At 45.7% G+C, this 16,977-nt stretch overlaps 1 protein-coding gene across 2 annotated transcripts in view; it reads left to right on the top strand.

Moving 5' to 3' along the window:
* Nucleotides 1-15,693, top strand: part of LOC119445637 (sulfotransferase 1C2-like) — a 47,457-nt gene extending 31,764 nt beyond the window's left edge. For both annotated transcript variants that reach the window (XM_049663478.1, XM_037709909.2), the window contains exons 2-3: nt 8,545-8,881; nt 13,418-15,693. In XM_049663478.1, coding sequence (XP_049519435.1) covers nt 8,550-8,881; nt 13,418-14,033 — 948 coding nt within the window. In that variant the 5' untranslated portion in view covers nt 8,545-8,549 and the 3' untranslated portion in view covers nt 14,034-15,693. The remainder of the gene's footprint in view (nt 1-8,544; nt 8,882-13,417) is intronic.
* Nucleotides 15,694-16,977: the final 1,284 nt, after the last annotated feature.

The raw sequence follows: 16,977 nt of genomic DNA, 5'->3' as shown, positions 1-16,977 counted from the left end.
TACTCTCCGACACTCCCGCCTCAAGGCAACGCCGCGTACAGATCATCTGGGCCCCTGGTCATTCGGGTCTGGCTGGAAACGAAGCCGCCCACGATGCCGCCCGAGCTCTCGCACACCAGGCGCATCATCCGTCTCCTGCATCTTCCAGTCCTGATGAGCCCTTAGTTCTGCACCGCGGACACGCGCGCGACCGCATTGTCACATTCAGAGACTCCTCCACTCCTGCAGAGAGCGATTACGCTACCCACCAGCACACAAAACACTGAATAAATCTCAATCCACCACTTGGCGACTACTTCAGACGCGAACTTTCCCAAACCCCGTGCTATACCACCGAATTTACCCCGATGCATACTCCCCACTCTGCATAGCCTGCGAGGCCCGCGCTGACCTCGATCACATCATCTGGGCATGCCCGAAAGCTACACCCACCAACACTCACCGCACTAACACTACACACATCATAACTACGGCCGAGCAGTGGGAGACTTTGCTGCTCAGCTTGGACCCAGAAGAGCAGCTCTGGGCCGTCCGGATGGCCGAAGACGCCGCCATAAAACAAGGGCTGGCCGCCGTCTGAGGAAGGGGAGGCCTGGGGGTTAGTCTCCCAACCCCCGCCGCCCCCAGACCCCATCATGAACAAAATAAAGTTTTATCTCTCTCTCTCAGGGCTTTCGCTTCGGGAATGGTTGCGAGACAGGCGGAGGCGCTTCTGAAGAGCAAGTCAAGAACTTATTCTGACCCCGTGCATTACATTACGTGGTTCCCCGCTCACATGGGTGACAACGTGCTGCCGGGCCGTCCGAACCCCAATGAAATTGCTCACCGCCGTGCGCGAGAATTCACGCGCCGCGACGGCGGTGAGGCTTCATTGGATCCGGAGGAGCTCGGCCACAGCGACCCCTTATTAACATTTCATGAAATCGTCTCCCACTATAAAGAGGAACGCAGGCGCTTCCCGCCTTCACACCCAAATCTATGTAGAGCTCAATCAATCACGCTTAGGATGCTTCAGACGAGGTCATATCCCTCGCGAGGTTTCCTGAGCAGGATAAACACAGAAATTGACCCACAGTACCCGGATTGTGGGGAGGAGTTTAGCACTCTAGCACATGTGCTCTGGCAGTGTCCTGCGTTACGGGATACGTCACTCACCAGCAAACAGGACTGGGACGAGGCCATCTCAAGTACGGAACTCAAGCTCCAGTCCATGGCCGTCCAGAGGGCCCGTGAAAGAGCGGAGAGGTTTGGCCTCCCGATTCCGACATGGGAGCAGCCAGCGGCGAGCCGGCGGCCCCAGCGGGTCGCCGCCGGCTAGTCCCTCAGGACCTCAATAAAAGTTCATTGTCTGTCTGTCTGCCGAAAACTCGCGTTTAACTCACTTGGTATATACCAAAATTGGCATGGAAGGGTAGGAATGTATGGCCAACATAACTGACAGGTCATGACATCAGTAACATGACACGCTCGTCAGTTACGTCACGATTAACGATATTAAAATCACGTATGGCACATGCCCGCGTTGGATATGCGGGCATGAGCCAGGGATATGCGGGAATTAGCAGGAACTCATGAAGATCGCTTTCGAAACGCCATTATGGCAACAGCGCAGCACAAGATAGGACGCCACCACCCGACAAGTGCTCGATTACTCCTTCACTTGTGCAAGAATAGCACAAGAATAAAATAAGGGAAACACCGGCGCATCACTGCTTTGCACTTCTCCAGGTTTCACGTTACTGCATGTGCGTTAGCGTTGGACTTGAACTACACAAACGCAGAATTCGAGCAGGATTGGAGCTACATTAAGCGCAGAATTTGAGCAGAGTTTGAACTACACAAGCGCAGGATTTTCTTTTATTTACACGATACTGCAGACCTCATTGATCCAAGCATACTGGGAAAAAATAAAACACAATATTCGGAGCGCCAAGAAACAGTAGTAAAAGTCAATAAAGTACAGGGATGATCACTAACAGCCGACAGGCAGAATATGGAAAACATGATTAGGACACAATTATACAATGTTGGCAACAGCATTTACAAAATTTTCATTTTCAAACATTTCTTCTGGTAATGAATTTCATTCCGTGATTGTTCGCGGGAAATATGAATAGTTATATTGATTTGTCCGAGCAAATTAGGGGCTAAGGTGAAATTATGTTTGTGACGGGTTTTCCGTGTAACTGAGGGCGTGACGTAAGGGTCTGGAGCGATTCCAAATTTCCTATGAAGAAGTGAATGAAGAAAGTTTAGTCGAGAAATGTTTCGCCTTATGCGGAGGGACTGAATTTGGTTAGCTACCATCAGAGCAGATCGAGAGTCAGTACTTAGAAATTTGTGTTAAGTAAAGCGCACTGCACATCTCTGCACGTTTTCTAGTTCTGAAATGTGTTTTTTGGTATGTGGATCCCAGACTATTTCTGCATATTCGAGTTTGGGCCTGATGATAGATATATATGCCAATTTTGTAACGCTGCTCGGAGTTCCTTAAACTTTATGCCTCAAGAGGTTTCGTTCTGGAGATGACGTGATATAATTATTGTGATCAGTCTAACTAAGCTGGGAATTAATCATAACACCTAAGTACTTGTAACATGTAACATCCGAAATAGGTCTGTTAATAAGGGAATAGTCAAACTTCAGTGTACTGCTACTATGTACTATATACTAGTATACTTATTTAAAGCCAGTTTACACGTTACCAGTTATTGTACTGCTGATACTTGGGCATGTCTTCATTACTGTCCGCTACGATTCAGAATGTGTTAATATGGCGGAAATCTAAAATCTAGAGCAAAATATTTCGCATAACCTTTGTACTTCGCCAGAAGACGGTTATAGAGATTGTGTTGCGTTGATGTTAGTAACTTTAAATGCTCTCTAAATGCAGTGTATGCAAGACGCAATATGCGATGTCTCGTTAAAAAAATTTAGAAAGTATGTATGCTGCACATTTGCATATGCTCATAAATAGTGAATACTTTTGTATCAGCAATGATGGGCGAGGCATCCGTGGTGTTGAGATGTACGAATAGCCCTTATAATGCTTACTTTTCTTTATTGGCCGTTTTTTTTTTCTTTCGAGAAGAAAATATTGCTGTATTTATTTTCTTTTTCTTGTATTGTTGGAACAGTGGCTGATGCAATATTTCAGAAGTACCGTTTTTAGATGCATATTATCCGGCATGTTACGTGAGGTATCGCTTTTTCTGTACAATCGCCGATGCCTGCTGTGTCAAAATTGATTTGTGCTGGTCCAAAGAAACTAGCAACAAGTGGTCAAGGGGTCACTTTTACGTAGTAATGAATTGGATGTGTGAAATTAGAAGAGTAATAATTGGTTATGCCTGCTACTACAATTATGGTTTATTGAAGCCGCTTGGCGAGCCATTGATAGTGCCCTCTCAACTTCTAGCACTTAAATCTCAGTGCTCGAAGTAAAAATTACAGGGGCACCATAGCTTCTCATAATGCGGTCCCACGCCTGCATACAAAGAGATGCCAGCCGGAACGGGGCCAGGAGCAATTCATTAGTGTCATCTTTGCTGAAGGAGATGATGCACACTGGCTGCTCAACGCTAACTACCCACGCAAGGCTGTTAACACTCGTGTCGTGATGTAACGTATTTGTTTCCATGAGCCTTATGACACAAAACATTAGCAGGTTTACATGGGTGCCAGTTAAAGGAAATTGCAATATTTAGCTATCAATTATTTCTTCTACTCAGTTATTTGTAATTGTGTTCATCTGTCTTTCATCACAGAACTATAAAGGTGCTATAATGGTGCTCTCCCGAGAGGCGCTGCGAATACTAAGAAATAACGAGAGCAAAATCCAAAGCAAAAATGGCACGTTCATCATATGGATGCCCGCACACACACTCACCCCACTGGCCGGCAACGAGGCGGCCCACGCGGTGGCTCGAGAGCTCACGAACCCAGCCGTTGCGGAAGCCGACGAAGCCTCGACCGTGCCGTATGCGTGGAAGAGTGGGAGTGGGTGGGAGAGGGGGGAGTGTGACTAGCTATAATGAAATAACGCAGCACTACAAGCTTGGTAGACGCAAATACCCACCACCACACAAAAAATTAAGTAAGGAGCAGCCAGTTGCTTGGAGACAACTGCAAACACACACGTACTTAAATCGAGCGAACTTTCATGTGTGTGTGTGTGTGTGTGTGTGTGTGTGTGTGTGTGTGTGTGTGTGTGTGTGTGTGTGTGTGTGTGTGTGTGTGTGTGTGTGTGTGTGTGTGTGTGTGTGTGTGTGTGTGTGTGTGTGTGTGTGTGTGTGTGTGTGTGTGTGTGTGTGTGTGTGTGTGTGTGTGTGTGTGTGTGTGTGTGTGTGTGTGTGTGTGTGCGCGCGCGCGCGCATAAATATAGGACGTGCGATGCCAGGGCAACCCTGGGGCAGATGCTATCGGAATGCTCGAGTTTAGACGACGAAATATACAGAAACCACGAGGAGGCAGTCTCGAACCGCAGGGCGCACCATGAGGCGGCTCTGCTCAGCTCCGCATTACAAGACAACTCTGGGCCGTCCAGCGAGCGGAGAAAGCCGCCCGAACGCAAGGGCTCGCGGCCGAAGCCTAGGCCGGTACTGAGGATCCCCCCGGATTAACCTCGCAGGACTCTCAATAAAGTTGTTCAATCAATCAATCTTTATAATGATGTTCGATACAGTGCGCGTGGCTCAGTTTTCTTGGCCTCCTGGGTGAACTAAACGAGACGCATTGCTTATATTCCGTACAAATAGGAAGTCTGTTATGTGTGATGTATTACTGAAGTTTGATCAGTGTCCGTTAATTATAACCTCTCTAGAAAATTACTGATGCAAGGACTTTAGAGCATTATCAGCAAATGTCGAGTACTGTGTGCGAACACTGCTCCATTTCATAAAAGGACTTAACGTGCCAGACAATTAATTTTGAAGGAAAAAAGGACATCATATGAGTAATGTGTGAAAAATGTTCAGGACCGTGACTCAACTATGGGCTTTGCGAAAATCATTTAAACACGTGCTTGAAAGCTTTACGCAGCCATTATAGGCAATGTTTTGAAGTGTTGCGTGTGCTGTACATGACACCGAGATCACAATAGCTGCAAATGAGCGCATGATGAAGCCAATGTGTAGAAAATGTTTAGCGTTTCAGGCTCAAGATCGAGCACTGCAATTAATAAGTGCATGCTCATTTTGTCCGTATTTTTACGCTCTCTACTATGTAGAAAGGAATTTTACCGGTGTCCTCGACAAACTACTAAACACGTTGATTATATTTGGTGAAAAGAAGGGGAGGATTATGGTAGGTGTGTAGGCGAAGTTCAAGGTTTGTGGTTTGCATGGAAATCAGGTATGCAAGCGCCCTGGGGCATTATAAGTCTATTTCCGAATGGCACAGAATTAACCTTTGCATGGCGGTGCAACCGTGATGAAATTTGGTAGAAATTGGGTTAACATTTGGTTTATCTGCGTACTCACGTCAATTTGCATCAATAGATTACAGGTATAGTATAAACAATTGCATAACAAGTGATTGACAAGTGTTATACGACTTTTATTCGTTGTTCCCTAGTGTACCCAATGAGCTCTACGACGTACAAATTTCAAATTGAGTGGAAAGCAGGGGTGTATCATATGCAATGTGGGGCGAAATTCAAACTTTAGTGGCCCAATCATTAGATTTGCAAGGAACTGCTCAGCACTAGCTTTCTCCCTATGTTCAGGAGTGATACTAAGCTCTGGCCTTGTCCGCGTTGAGATCGAATCGCCGTGTTTATATTTCGTGGAGATTAGGACTATATTATGGGTATTATGTAGGTATAGTTTGAATTTTGTGTCAGTAATTACCGCGTTTTTAGCCGAAACCTATGAACGTGCTTCAGGGCTATAAATACTGATGGGTGTATCCAGGTTAGGTTGTGACGCGATGTTGTAACGATTATTCTCGCTTACACTTCGCTTGTACTCTTGTGGGCTTTGTATATGCGATGTGGTGTGAACTGGCGCAGTAGATGACTTGGCGCAACACGCCTCAAACGACAAACGTTGAGATTCTTACACCGAGAAGTTGGCCCCGCCTAATGTAGATGGCGCTGCCGTGACTCCGTAAGCCGCCATTGTAGGACGCATGGGCTTCTATGGCAGCTTCCCCACCATGCGTACATATAACTTGCAAACGTGCGTGTCCGCCTAACGTACGTGAGTTGTGGTGGTGGTGCAAGTGTAACGTTATCTAACTTCGGTGGTACTTGTCTAACGTCAGCAACAGCTTCACTGTGCATACACTTACTCAGGGTGGAATGGAAGCGGAATTTTAACAGCGGAGCTGTTCATGGTCGACCCTGTGCCATCCTGTTGCTTGGCGTGGTCACGTGACCTGGGAGCGAGAGGGGACAGAGTGAGACAGGCAGCTGGGCCGCGCCGAGAAGGGGGCGAGTGAGTCAGGCAGCCAATGAGCGTTTGCGAAAAGTAAGTCAGTGAGAGGCTCCGTAGGTTCTTGGTCCACGTTCGTTCTTCGAAAATGGCCAAGACTTTTTATACTCCCAAGGAAGAAGCCGCCCGACGTGCGCACCAGCGAGAGCTTGCTCACTTTGTGAGGAACACGCTATAGGAACGCCGTCGCCTGTGGACGCCGACGGGTCCCATCATCCGCAAGTAGCGCCATTCGTGCCAGCCGTGTGGCCGCGAATGCAAAACTTAGCTGTTCGACCAACTTCACGGAGTGGAAGGGGCGGTGATTTTTTCCACAAAGCCAAATCTAGTTTTCGAGAGCAAAACTGCGTTTTAGAGCGCAGCCCTTAATGGCCCGTTTCTGCGGCGAGTGTCGCCGGCGTACCGAGCGAACGAGCACAACAGCGAAAGATGAAAGAGCGAATGCGGAGCGGCAGGCGAAAGACTGAGCCCCGAACGGTGGAGACCAATGAGAGTGGCCCCAGCAGGGACGTGCACGTGTGAAACTGGTGTAATGCGAACCCATCCGACCGCTCGATGCCTACTCTTATCTAGTCTCAGCCGGACCGCTCGTGTCGTACCTTTCATCTGCTCGCGCCAGCTCTCGCTCGCGCTTGTTTAGTTTCCTTGGTTTGATCTCGTTCGTGATTGTTTTCATGCATTGTCATGGCTTGCGATTGTTTTGTAATCGGATTGTATGCGCGGCACGAATTGTATAGTACTTTCTGGAAGCGAAGCGGCACCAGCGATTACACTGGAACCTTCGACGAGTCATGTACAAAACCCGACGCGCTTGACCCGCAGATCAAATTTTTGACGATTGTCAACTCTGTTACATGTCTCTGAAATTATTTGCCTCTATATATCGTGAAATGAAAACACGTATAGAACTGCGCTCAAGTTTCCCATTAGGAAGTATCGTAATTGATGGTAATTTTTTTTTTTTTTTTACTACGAAGCGGCGAATTAAGAGACAAGACCTCGACGTCCCATCGTAGGAAGCCTAGGCCCAGCCGACTAAACGGCTGGTTCTAAATAAAGTTCACTCTCTCTCTCTCTCTCTACTACTGGGAGATGTACGTTAACAGTGGATATGAACTTCAGCATGTGGCCCTTCCGAAGCATGTCATGTTTCGAAAACTTGAGTGTGAGCGAAGAAGTTTAGCTCGAGTGCCCGAGGACAAGTTACATTCAAGTCCCATTTACAAGATACTTATTTCAACTTACTTTCGTCTAGTTCAACTTACTTTCCTCACATTTTTTCACCGCCTGATTCATGGCCGACCTGCCAGAGTGGGTTGTGCCATTTCATTGGGGAACAAGAACAACAACATTCATACTACCGATAGCATGTGAAGCAATGAAGTGTGCTTCTCCATGGACCCCGCGGTTCTGCCATTCCAATTGTTGCCGCGCTGGCAGCGCCACTTGGAAGCGTGAATTCACTTATATGGTGATAGGCACAGAATAAAGCAGAAACGCTTGTAAAATATTTTTAAATGCAATTTTTAAAATAATCCTATGGTACACCTTAACAGCCGACTTACGCGCAGCAATCTCTGATCACTTGCTAAGAATCTAGCTCTATAATACCAAGTTGCAGCGCAAAGAGTCATGACATGCCGTTTTTGAGATAGATTGTGAGCCCATTTAAAATTACCATCCTTCGAGTTGAGTCGAATAGCATGCTCGATTTAATTAAAATAAATCATAGTATTTTAATTTCCACCCCAATCAGCTGGTGGCACGTTTTCAGCGGTTGTCGGTCACTTTGTGTGTTCCAAGCATTTTATGCGACCAAAGTTTTGAACGCTTCAGTCATGCGAACGTTTTATAATTTGCCTTTGAATTACAAGCAACGGAAGCTTTTAATGCAAGTAATCGAAAAAAGCTGGTTCTCGTGAAATTGGGCTGTCAGTTCCTGCTTTAAAACTGTGAATTGAGTGAGTTGATAATGTTACTTGTTTACAATACATCATTTTCTAGGTCCCGCAAATCTATTGTATTTTGTTTTATTTCCCCCAACAGTGCAGAAACGCCTGCGTTTTTTTATTGCCTCCAGCTATAATAAAGCCAGTAAAAACTATTCTAGGTTCAATGGAGCAACGAGGACCCTTCTACCAAATAATAGATGGAGTGCCCAGATGTCCAAACGTCGACCCGGTCTTGGTGAAGAAAGCCCTGAATTTCAAGGCCTCCAAGGGAGATCTGGTGCAGTGGTCATATCCCAAAAGCGGGACGCACTGGGTACAATACATAATCCAGCTAATTCTTAAAGAAGGAGAAGGCGTGGAGAATTACGACCAGTTCACCAAGAACACCCGGCCGATGGAATACGTTGGCGTCGACGACTGGAGACCAGCGTTGGCGTTGCGATGCCTCGCCACACATCTCCCACCGCAACCTGAGTTGATAAGCGACGATGCCAAGTGAGCACATTCATATATTGCGCAGGACAATGTTACTCAGTGGCATTGCTGTTTCGTTGGTGAACCTTCGCTACACTGAGGTAACCGATTGGGTGGAATGCAAGAAACTTTTGAGTATTCGACTTAGCCGACAGCTATAAAGAACTCTGGGCCATCGGAGTTAACCAGCAGCGCTTATCAGCAGTTAATCAGCAGTTAAAAAGGCTCTTTTTCTACTGTTTGGTAGAAAATACTTGAGACCGCGACAGACAGAAGGCAACACACACAATCTATCGACCTGTAAGTGTATAGCATGCCTTCTGTATGCGTCTGTCACTTTTTTTTTTCGCTAGGCACTAGAAAAGTTGTGCGGGTCCTACGAATAAGTAGGAAGAAGCCATAAACGAAGCTTTCTTTTATTTTCACTGAAATGTCTTCGTTTCCCTTCTCGTTCTTTACTGATGTGCTGCTCAATGCTTCTCGCTCATTGGACGCTCTGGTACGAATTTCTGCACTTTTCTTTCTTCAGATCTGGCCCCCTTCATTGCCGACTTCCTTAATTGTTGGCTCTTGTTATACTGCTCTATTCAGGCACCTATCCAGTGACGTATCGATTCTGTAGCTGAGGTTCTTTGTAGCCATGATTGTCTTTTGACCACGTTTTTGAGCATAATTATCACGTCATAGAAGACGAGAAGCCAGCGCCACCTGCAGCCACAAACATCTCCTTATATAAAGTAATAAATAAACACATAGATTGAGATAAAAAAAGGCAAGGTCTTTTGAGGCACACTAGGGTGCACTGTAGTTTTTTTTTAGACTGCACTACCTACGGAATCAGCCTAATTTTAATACTACGCTACCTCCGGGATCGGTTCTTCTAGGCCATCTGGGAAATCGGCGTTCTTTAGAGTTCATTTAGGATTATTACTGCCCCGTACATAGCTCTAGACAAACGTGTTCCGTCTTTCTCGTTCCCAGATTCATTTCGACGTCTTTTTCGTATTCGCACCTGCACTTGAAGGCCTCAAATGGCCTTATTCGTTAAGCACAGCTGCACTAGTTGTTCCGGCGTAAGGCGCGCGCAGTTAGAATGAGCGCATGTGTGTCTCATTTCGGCCACTGTGCCTCCGTAAAGTGTCTAAACATACGTTGAAAGTATACGCGTGCATTTATATACCTTATGTACAACGAATCCCTAATATTTGTTTCTGTGTACGTCCAGCGCATAGAGTTGATCTTGTTACATATACAGCGTATTCATAAGGAGAAAGCTCTTACGCAAAGCCATTAACTTCGAAGCCTGACACTACCTCTAGAGCACATTGAATGGAATACGAACAGCGCTGTACTTCTTACACGCATACCTTAGCGTCATCAAATATGCTAGGCAGGATTCTGCGCACACAAGAGAGGGATATCCTGCATGCAGTGGCTTACTTACATGGCAATTAGTACCAGCAGGCCTGAGGGCTTGCCTTTTTAACAAAAGAGGCGTTTAACGGTGGCTCTAGGCATTTTAAATACATGGATGAAGAAGGCCAGATAAGAATGCGCGTAAAGGGCACTAGAATTGGCCTTCGGAGACGCCGAAATGAAGAAAAATCAAGTGGCAATAACCTGAACAGTTTGCAGACAGTGGGTGATATTCTGGGTACAGAAACTGCTACATAAACCGAAAGTTTATTAGTCGGGTGCACTAACCCGTGCGCTATCAATTTCTTTTTCTTTATTGTGTTCTTCGTGCAAAATAACAGCAAAAACAGCACAATCACAAATTAATTGCCGAAAAGTATGATATTTAAGCCGATCCCTGGCTGGACAATACAAAAAGCGCTTTAAATTTGCAAGTTCATTCATCAAAGCCAACCAATCTGGCTTCTCCTTCTGCTGATTATACACTTCTCTCAGGTTTACAAGACGTTCTAAAGTATTTCCTGTACGGTTTGGCATCTAGATCTGTATGGCGCACTGCCATCTCGTACGCCCAACATTGAGTAAGCATTAACATCAAGTTATCTTTTTGCTACATCGTTATCCTTTTCTACAGGAAGCAATCTTTTGCCATAAGTAATGCCACTAAAGTCCCTATATAGAAAAAGTACCGCCATCTATCTTTCCTCCGCCGTCTCCTCTCCTAAAGCGCTTCTTTTTTTCTCTACTTGTTGCTTGCGAAAACAAGTCGATGGTGGCGTCCCTAGAAAGTCCACGTTGAAGCTTTCAGGCCGGGCGTGGGCCGCCGCCGGCGACTGCGGCTACGCAGAGTGACTTTCAACATGGCTCTGCCGCAGGAAAAAAAAAAATATGTATAAAGAAGTGAAGGCGCGCGTTATCATAGTCCAATCGGAGTTACAGGACAGAGAGAAGCAGCGTTGATCAAAGGATGGCGGTACTTTTCCTATATAGGGACTTTGTATGCCACGGGTGCTCCGTGGCACGGGTGATCCTTTTTTCCATTGTTTGCTGCCAGACATCCCATAAATATACTGCGTTCAAGCAGTCTAGGAAAATATGATCAGTTGGCTCAGGCTTGTGACAGACTCAGCAATCAGGCGACGGAACAAAGAATCCTCTCGGTTGTACCATTTTTACAGCTGTAAACATAGGTTTACAGCCAACGTTTCAGTGTACAAATGATAGAAAAGAACTTGTTTGTTTTTCCTTATTGCAGGGAAGAAAGCCTCAAGCACTTACACTAAACAGATCATAAGTTTATGATCAGGAACGTTTAAGCACAAATCGAAGCCTGCAATGTATGTCAAAGGGAAGAAACAATTCATCAGCATTTTGCCACATCTTCTCAGGGAGTGTCGAAGTATGAGGTTCATTAAAAATGTTGTGTTTCCATAGGCACACACACTTTCCAAACGCGAATAATAAAATTGGCAAGTGAAGATTACCGAATGTGGTGTGGTATAATGGCATGCGTTGGGGGGGGGGGGGGGGGGGAGCATACATCAACAGAATCCGTTACGACGTCTTGCTACCTGAGTGAAATAAAAGAAATGATGAAAGTTTAGCTTGAAGATATACAACAGCATCAACTACTTACTTTTGGAGCCCGTGGAAAGTACAATTTTCAATAAATGACGATAGCATAAGAGAAGGCAAATGAGATATCGTCCGGCGCTTAAGGACATTGCGTAGAAATGGGTTAGTTACATCTCGACAGCGCAAAAAAGCTGGAAGGCAATGCAACCTTCGTTGGACGTCAGTCAACGACAATTTCTTCCTCAGTGAGTGGTGATGAAAATGAAACGGAGTCACTGCACACGGCACTCTATCGCGTCACCCCTCACGTCAGGGGGAGTAGGAGGATGATGAGCTGCTTAAATTCTTCGACTTCAGGATTTTCGGTATCAGCCAACATTTTTACACTCCGCATACTCACAAGCGCGACCCATATTTTTGCGCAGCACTACCTTCGGGTAGGCCCGCACTTTTCCAAAGCACTATCTGCGGCATTGGCCCCTGAGATAAGCTACAAAAAAAACTAGATACGGAAAAAAGGGGCGCAACTCGTTAAGACATTGTCTTTAAGAGCGCTACAATACTTGCTGAAGAGTAAATGTGCAAGACCGCTGCCATCCCGGTCAAGCGGGAGAAACAAGTTGTCATGTCGCATTGGCTCGCATACAGAGCGCCAGACGAAGTGAGCTAAAATCTTGTGGGAGATTTTTGATTATTTTCGGCGCACAATGACGGACTTATTCGCTGCGGCCTGGATTAAATAAAGGTTATCTATGAACGAGGTGATGGGAAACAGAGGGACTCGAGTTTTGTTGATAGTGACCAGCAGGCAAGAAAATCGGTCAGCGGAGCGAGCAGTTAGGTGAAGAGTTCTACTCTGCTGCTTTGGCTAGTTAACGCTTCTGTTAATTTGTGAAGCCCAGATTCCACTTCGACATGTTCGTAACTGTGAAATATACGAACAGCTGAAACACGATTGCTTTTCAACCAATCACTTTCACGGATCGCTGTGTTCACTCAGGTGCGCTGCACCACAACACACACACAGAGCAGATTGATGCGAGGGAAGCGCATATTTAGCGGCTCCACGTGCTTTAGAGACCTGGGGTAGCATGATACGTGCCGAAACAAATGGCTTGCGTTAAGCCTACTTCATATATAAAAATAAAAACTGCCGCCTCTGCCTAACGCATCTCTAAAAAAGTTGAACGTTTACGTCGGATCTACCTACAACCAAATCCTTCTTTCGTAGCTTACTGATAGCTTCATGCAGGTTAAAATTTTACCATTGCATGAGGCATCATCCACCTTGCGGATTCCAGTAAAACCTATAGGTGTTGAAGTTATTTCTTGGTTTTATCTTGACCTTACTCACTTTTTATACTAAGTTTTTTCTTTCCTGAAAAGCGAAAACACCATTTATTTCTCGAGTTATTATACGTTAGGTGGCTTCTATTCCTTTACTGATATTATTCGGAAAATGGTTTAGCTCTTCAAGAACTTCTTGTGTTTCAAGCTGCATGAGCTAGTGCTTAGTGCTATTCTCATACCCAGTACTACTATATTTCTTTTTATTTCTTTCGGCAGGTACGTGTACGTGGCAAGAAATCCTTGGGATGTGTGTGTGTCGTTGTTCCACATGGTCACCAACCTCAGTGTCTACCGTTTCGAGGACGGCACGTTCGACGAGTTCTTCGAGTACTTCTTGAACAAGGACTTCGGCTACGGCTCCTATTTTGACCACGTAGCCACGGGCTACGCATTGAGAGACAGGCCCAACGTGCTCTTCCTCACTTACGAGCAGCTAAAAAGAGAGACTCGCGAAACAGTGCTAAAGCTGGCGCGCTTTCTTGGCGATCGCCATGGAAGGCTTATCGAAGATGACGAAAACGGCTTGCTTGACCAAATCCTGGAACAGTCTTCACCCAGCCGCATGAAAAGTGTCGTTGTGATGAACTTGCGCAGCCAGGAGTGGGAGGTCATGATGACCAGAAACAACATGACCTGCAAGAATGGTTACGACGGGGACTGCAAAAAATATGGTATTGTGAGGAATGCTCAAATTGGTGATTGGAAGAACTACTTCAAGCCTGACCAACTTCAGCGCCTCGAGGCAAAGATTAGAGCTGAAGGGGAGAAAGCTTCGTTTATGAATTTGTGGGCAGACATTCGGAAGGAAGCGCTTGAAGTAGCTTGTTCGTAAGCGAACAAAAAATGGCCTAGCGCTGTCAAGGACAAAACAGCACAATACAATACACAGAACAGGAAACCCTGTGTCCTACGTATTGTGCCGTTTTATGCGTGACAATGCTACACCAACTCGACTGCACTTTTACATTTCGTGTCGCTCGTTTTCGGTTGGATACGTCAATATACAAAGTCCTTCATCTTGATCAAACCAACATTTGCGAGAATAGAACTTTGAGAACAGAAATGAACGAACGCGGCTCTTTATTTTGAACAAGATCTATCGGTGCTGTTAGTTTAAATGTCCGGTTGTTCCTAAGAGGGCGGTTGAGGCTCGATTTTTTAATGCTCGCTCATGTTCACTTCGTGTTTTGCAGCGGGTGCTCTTGTCGAGCTGTCGTGGCTATATATGCATGTTATTCAAAATAAAATTTCAGTTGGAAGTCAGCGCTTGTCTTTCGAGACTCTTGCTGTCCCTTTGTCTATGTATGCGCTGTAAAGTCAAGTTTGCAAGGGTAATCACGCCCAACCGACGAGCCCAAATTTGCACCTTGCTTCTCTAGAGACATGCACCACGAGTGCTCTTTGAATGTCTTTAACACCGCAATTTAGCAGTAGCAGAGAACGCTGGTCGTAAATTAACAAATTAACCGCCAGCGGGAATTGCCCCTCGAAATAGTTGTGACGATGACGGCCGTGTGTGCGTTAGCGTTCTTGAGAGTGTCTAAATAAGTGCACGAAAGGAACAACTGTGAAATGAGGTACTGGGCTATAGCTGCACTTACTTTCCACTTACTGGCATTGCCGCTTACTGGCATAGTAAGCGGTCCGGCTCCCTCGCACAACCGCGCAAACTTGCGCCCACTATTTTCAACGTATCAAGGATAAGTGAATGGGTGCACACTTGAATCAATGCGCCGAAGCAAGACTGGCGTAGATTACACGGACAGCAGACAAATGTTCGAAGCTGCACGTTGGACGTTTCGCAACGGTTCACAGAGTAAGCAAGTGACTAGCGATAATACATATTTGCTACATGCTATCACAAAATACAGAACATCTGCTTTCGAAGGCTTGAGCGCGGCAAGCACAAATCTATCGCAACGGAGGGAAACCGCGTGCGATTAGTCGGAAAATAAACAATCAGATAGTGACCGCACCGAGGAGCATTACTATGACAGAATCATGACAAGCTGCTCCTTCGAAGTGTTTGCCAAATAGAAAAACAAAGTGAAAAACATGGTGATGGTGATTTCTTTCATAAGGAGAAAATGTGGACAGCTTAGAATGCATTTCTGGCTCCGCTTTTAGTACAAGAACCGTAAACGTTGCCCGTGCCGTGTGGACAAGCTCTGAAAGCGCCCTGTGGTGAAAGGTTCGTGTCGTCCACACAGTCATCGTGTACAATATCCGACAAAACAGAGGTATGTTGAGCCGCAGAGGCATCATGTGCATGCATTGTAAACAAGAAGGTGACGGAGGCAGCTGAGGCAAGCAGTGGACGGGCTACCGCATGATGAAACATGGTGACGCCTACGGGACTGTCGTGTAAAGGTGCTATATATAAAAAAGTGGAAATGGCTTAAAAAACGTTATTTTTTCGCACACGTGTATTTCTTTTTTTTTAATTTGGAAAACAATACACCAAAATAAATTCAATAATTAGAGGTCATATGTGCATGCGAAACGATTTTGAAACTTCCACATTCGAACACGAATGTGGCCAGCAGCCACATCCATGAGGGGGGGGGGGGGGGGCGAGGAGGGGGGAGTGCAAAAACGCCCGCATTCCACATGGTCAAAATGAATCCGGAGCCCCCCAATACTGCGTGTCTCATAATTATAGCGTGCTTCTGGCACGTAAATCCTGATAATTCTTAAATTTCCAAGAGGCAGAGTAGCGTGAGATAGCTTTCATCCAAGTGACGATCAATCTCCCGCACATAAGTAGTAGAGAACGCCAACAAGCGCTCCCACCCAAGTACTGGGAGGCAGCGCTATCACGCCACTCTGCCTCTTGGCAATTTGTGACAAATTTTGCGTATCACGCGGGCGCGCTGGCTGTGAGAGTGGCGGTTCCTCTACATACATTTTGGAGACCAAAGTAGGCACTGTGGTCGTGGAAGAGAATGTCGTTGCGTCCATCGTAAGAAGTCTGAGACCACAGCAACAACTGCAACAGCAACAATGACGAAGCTATTGTTCTGCAGAGGACGTCTCCCCGTGGTTCTTTCCTTTGACGCAACCGAACTGGGTTTACTGACCGGAACGTTTGTGATATCCTGTGCAATCGCATTGGGTGAAGCAAAATAAGTTCTATGCTAAAGTTTTTCGTGTCGTCTTTCTTTTGTTATTCACATTTTTATTCTCTGTAATATATTAATACTTTGGGCTTCATATCTACGAGTATATCCGGTAATATTTAATTTCGCAAGTTCCAGTTACAAGTTCTGATTGAATTAATAATCCTCAAAATTAGTATTACGCTTTGAACACGTGCACTACCCGGATCATCGCCAATCCCCTAGAGCGGATTGCATCCGTGCACTGAGGATCAACGAACCAACCAACTAACACTCTTCATCATTTTCTGCTGGCCTGCCGTGATTCTCCTTGTAAGACTGTTTCTCCAGTTTTCTTCAGACCATTTACGTTTAACACTATTGAACACCATCTATAGCCGTTCTGTGCATTTGCGTTAGATTACAGCCACGAGAACATTCAATCATCTCTCCAGAACCATGCGTCGGAACAATTGCGCTGCTTGGGATGCCGTCCACGGTGCAATCATCTGTACTATAACACATTCTACGCATATTGTGTGCGAAAACTTTTATTTTTTCTTTGCTATTTATCGCTAAGTCAGGGCCTTAGCTCCATCTAACAGAGCTACCTTCTTCGAAGCTATTAACCAGGTTTAAGCTATTAACCAGGTTTAAAGGTCACAGCAGAAACGACGA

Source organism: Dermacentor silvarum, chromosome 3 (genome assembly GCF_013339745.2).
Source record: "Dermacentor silvarum isolate Dsil-2018 chromosome 3, BIME_Dsil_1.4, whole genome shotgun sequence".
Taxonomy (NCBI): domain Eukaryota; kingdom Metazoa; phylum Arthropoda; class Arachnida; order Ixodida; family Ixodidae; genus Dermacentor; species Dermacentor silvarum.
The sequence above is the reverse complement of the archived record's forward strand: the minus strand, read 5'-3'. Positions and strand labels throughout refer to the sequence as shown.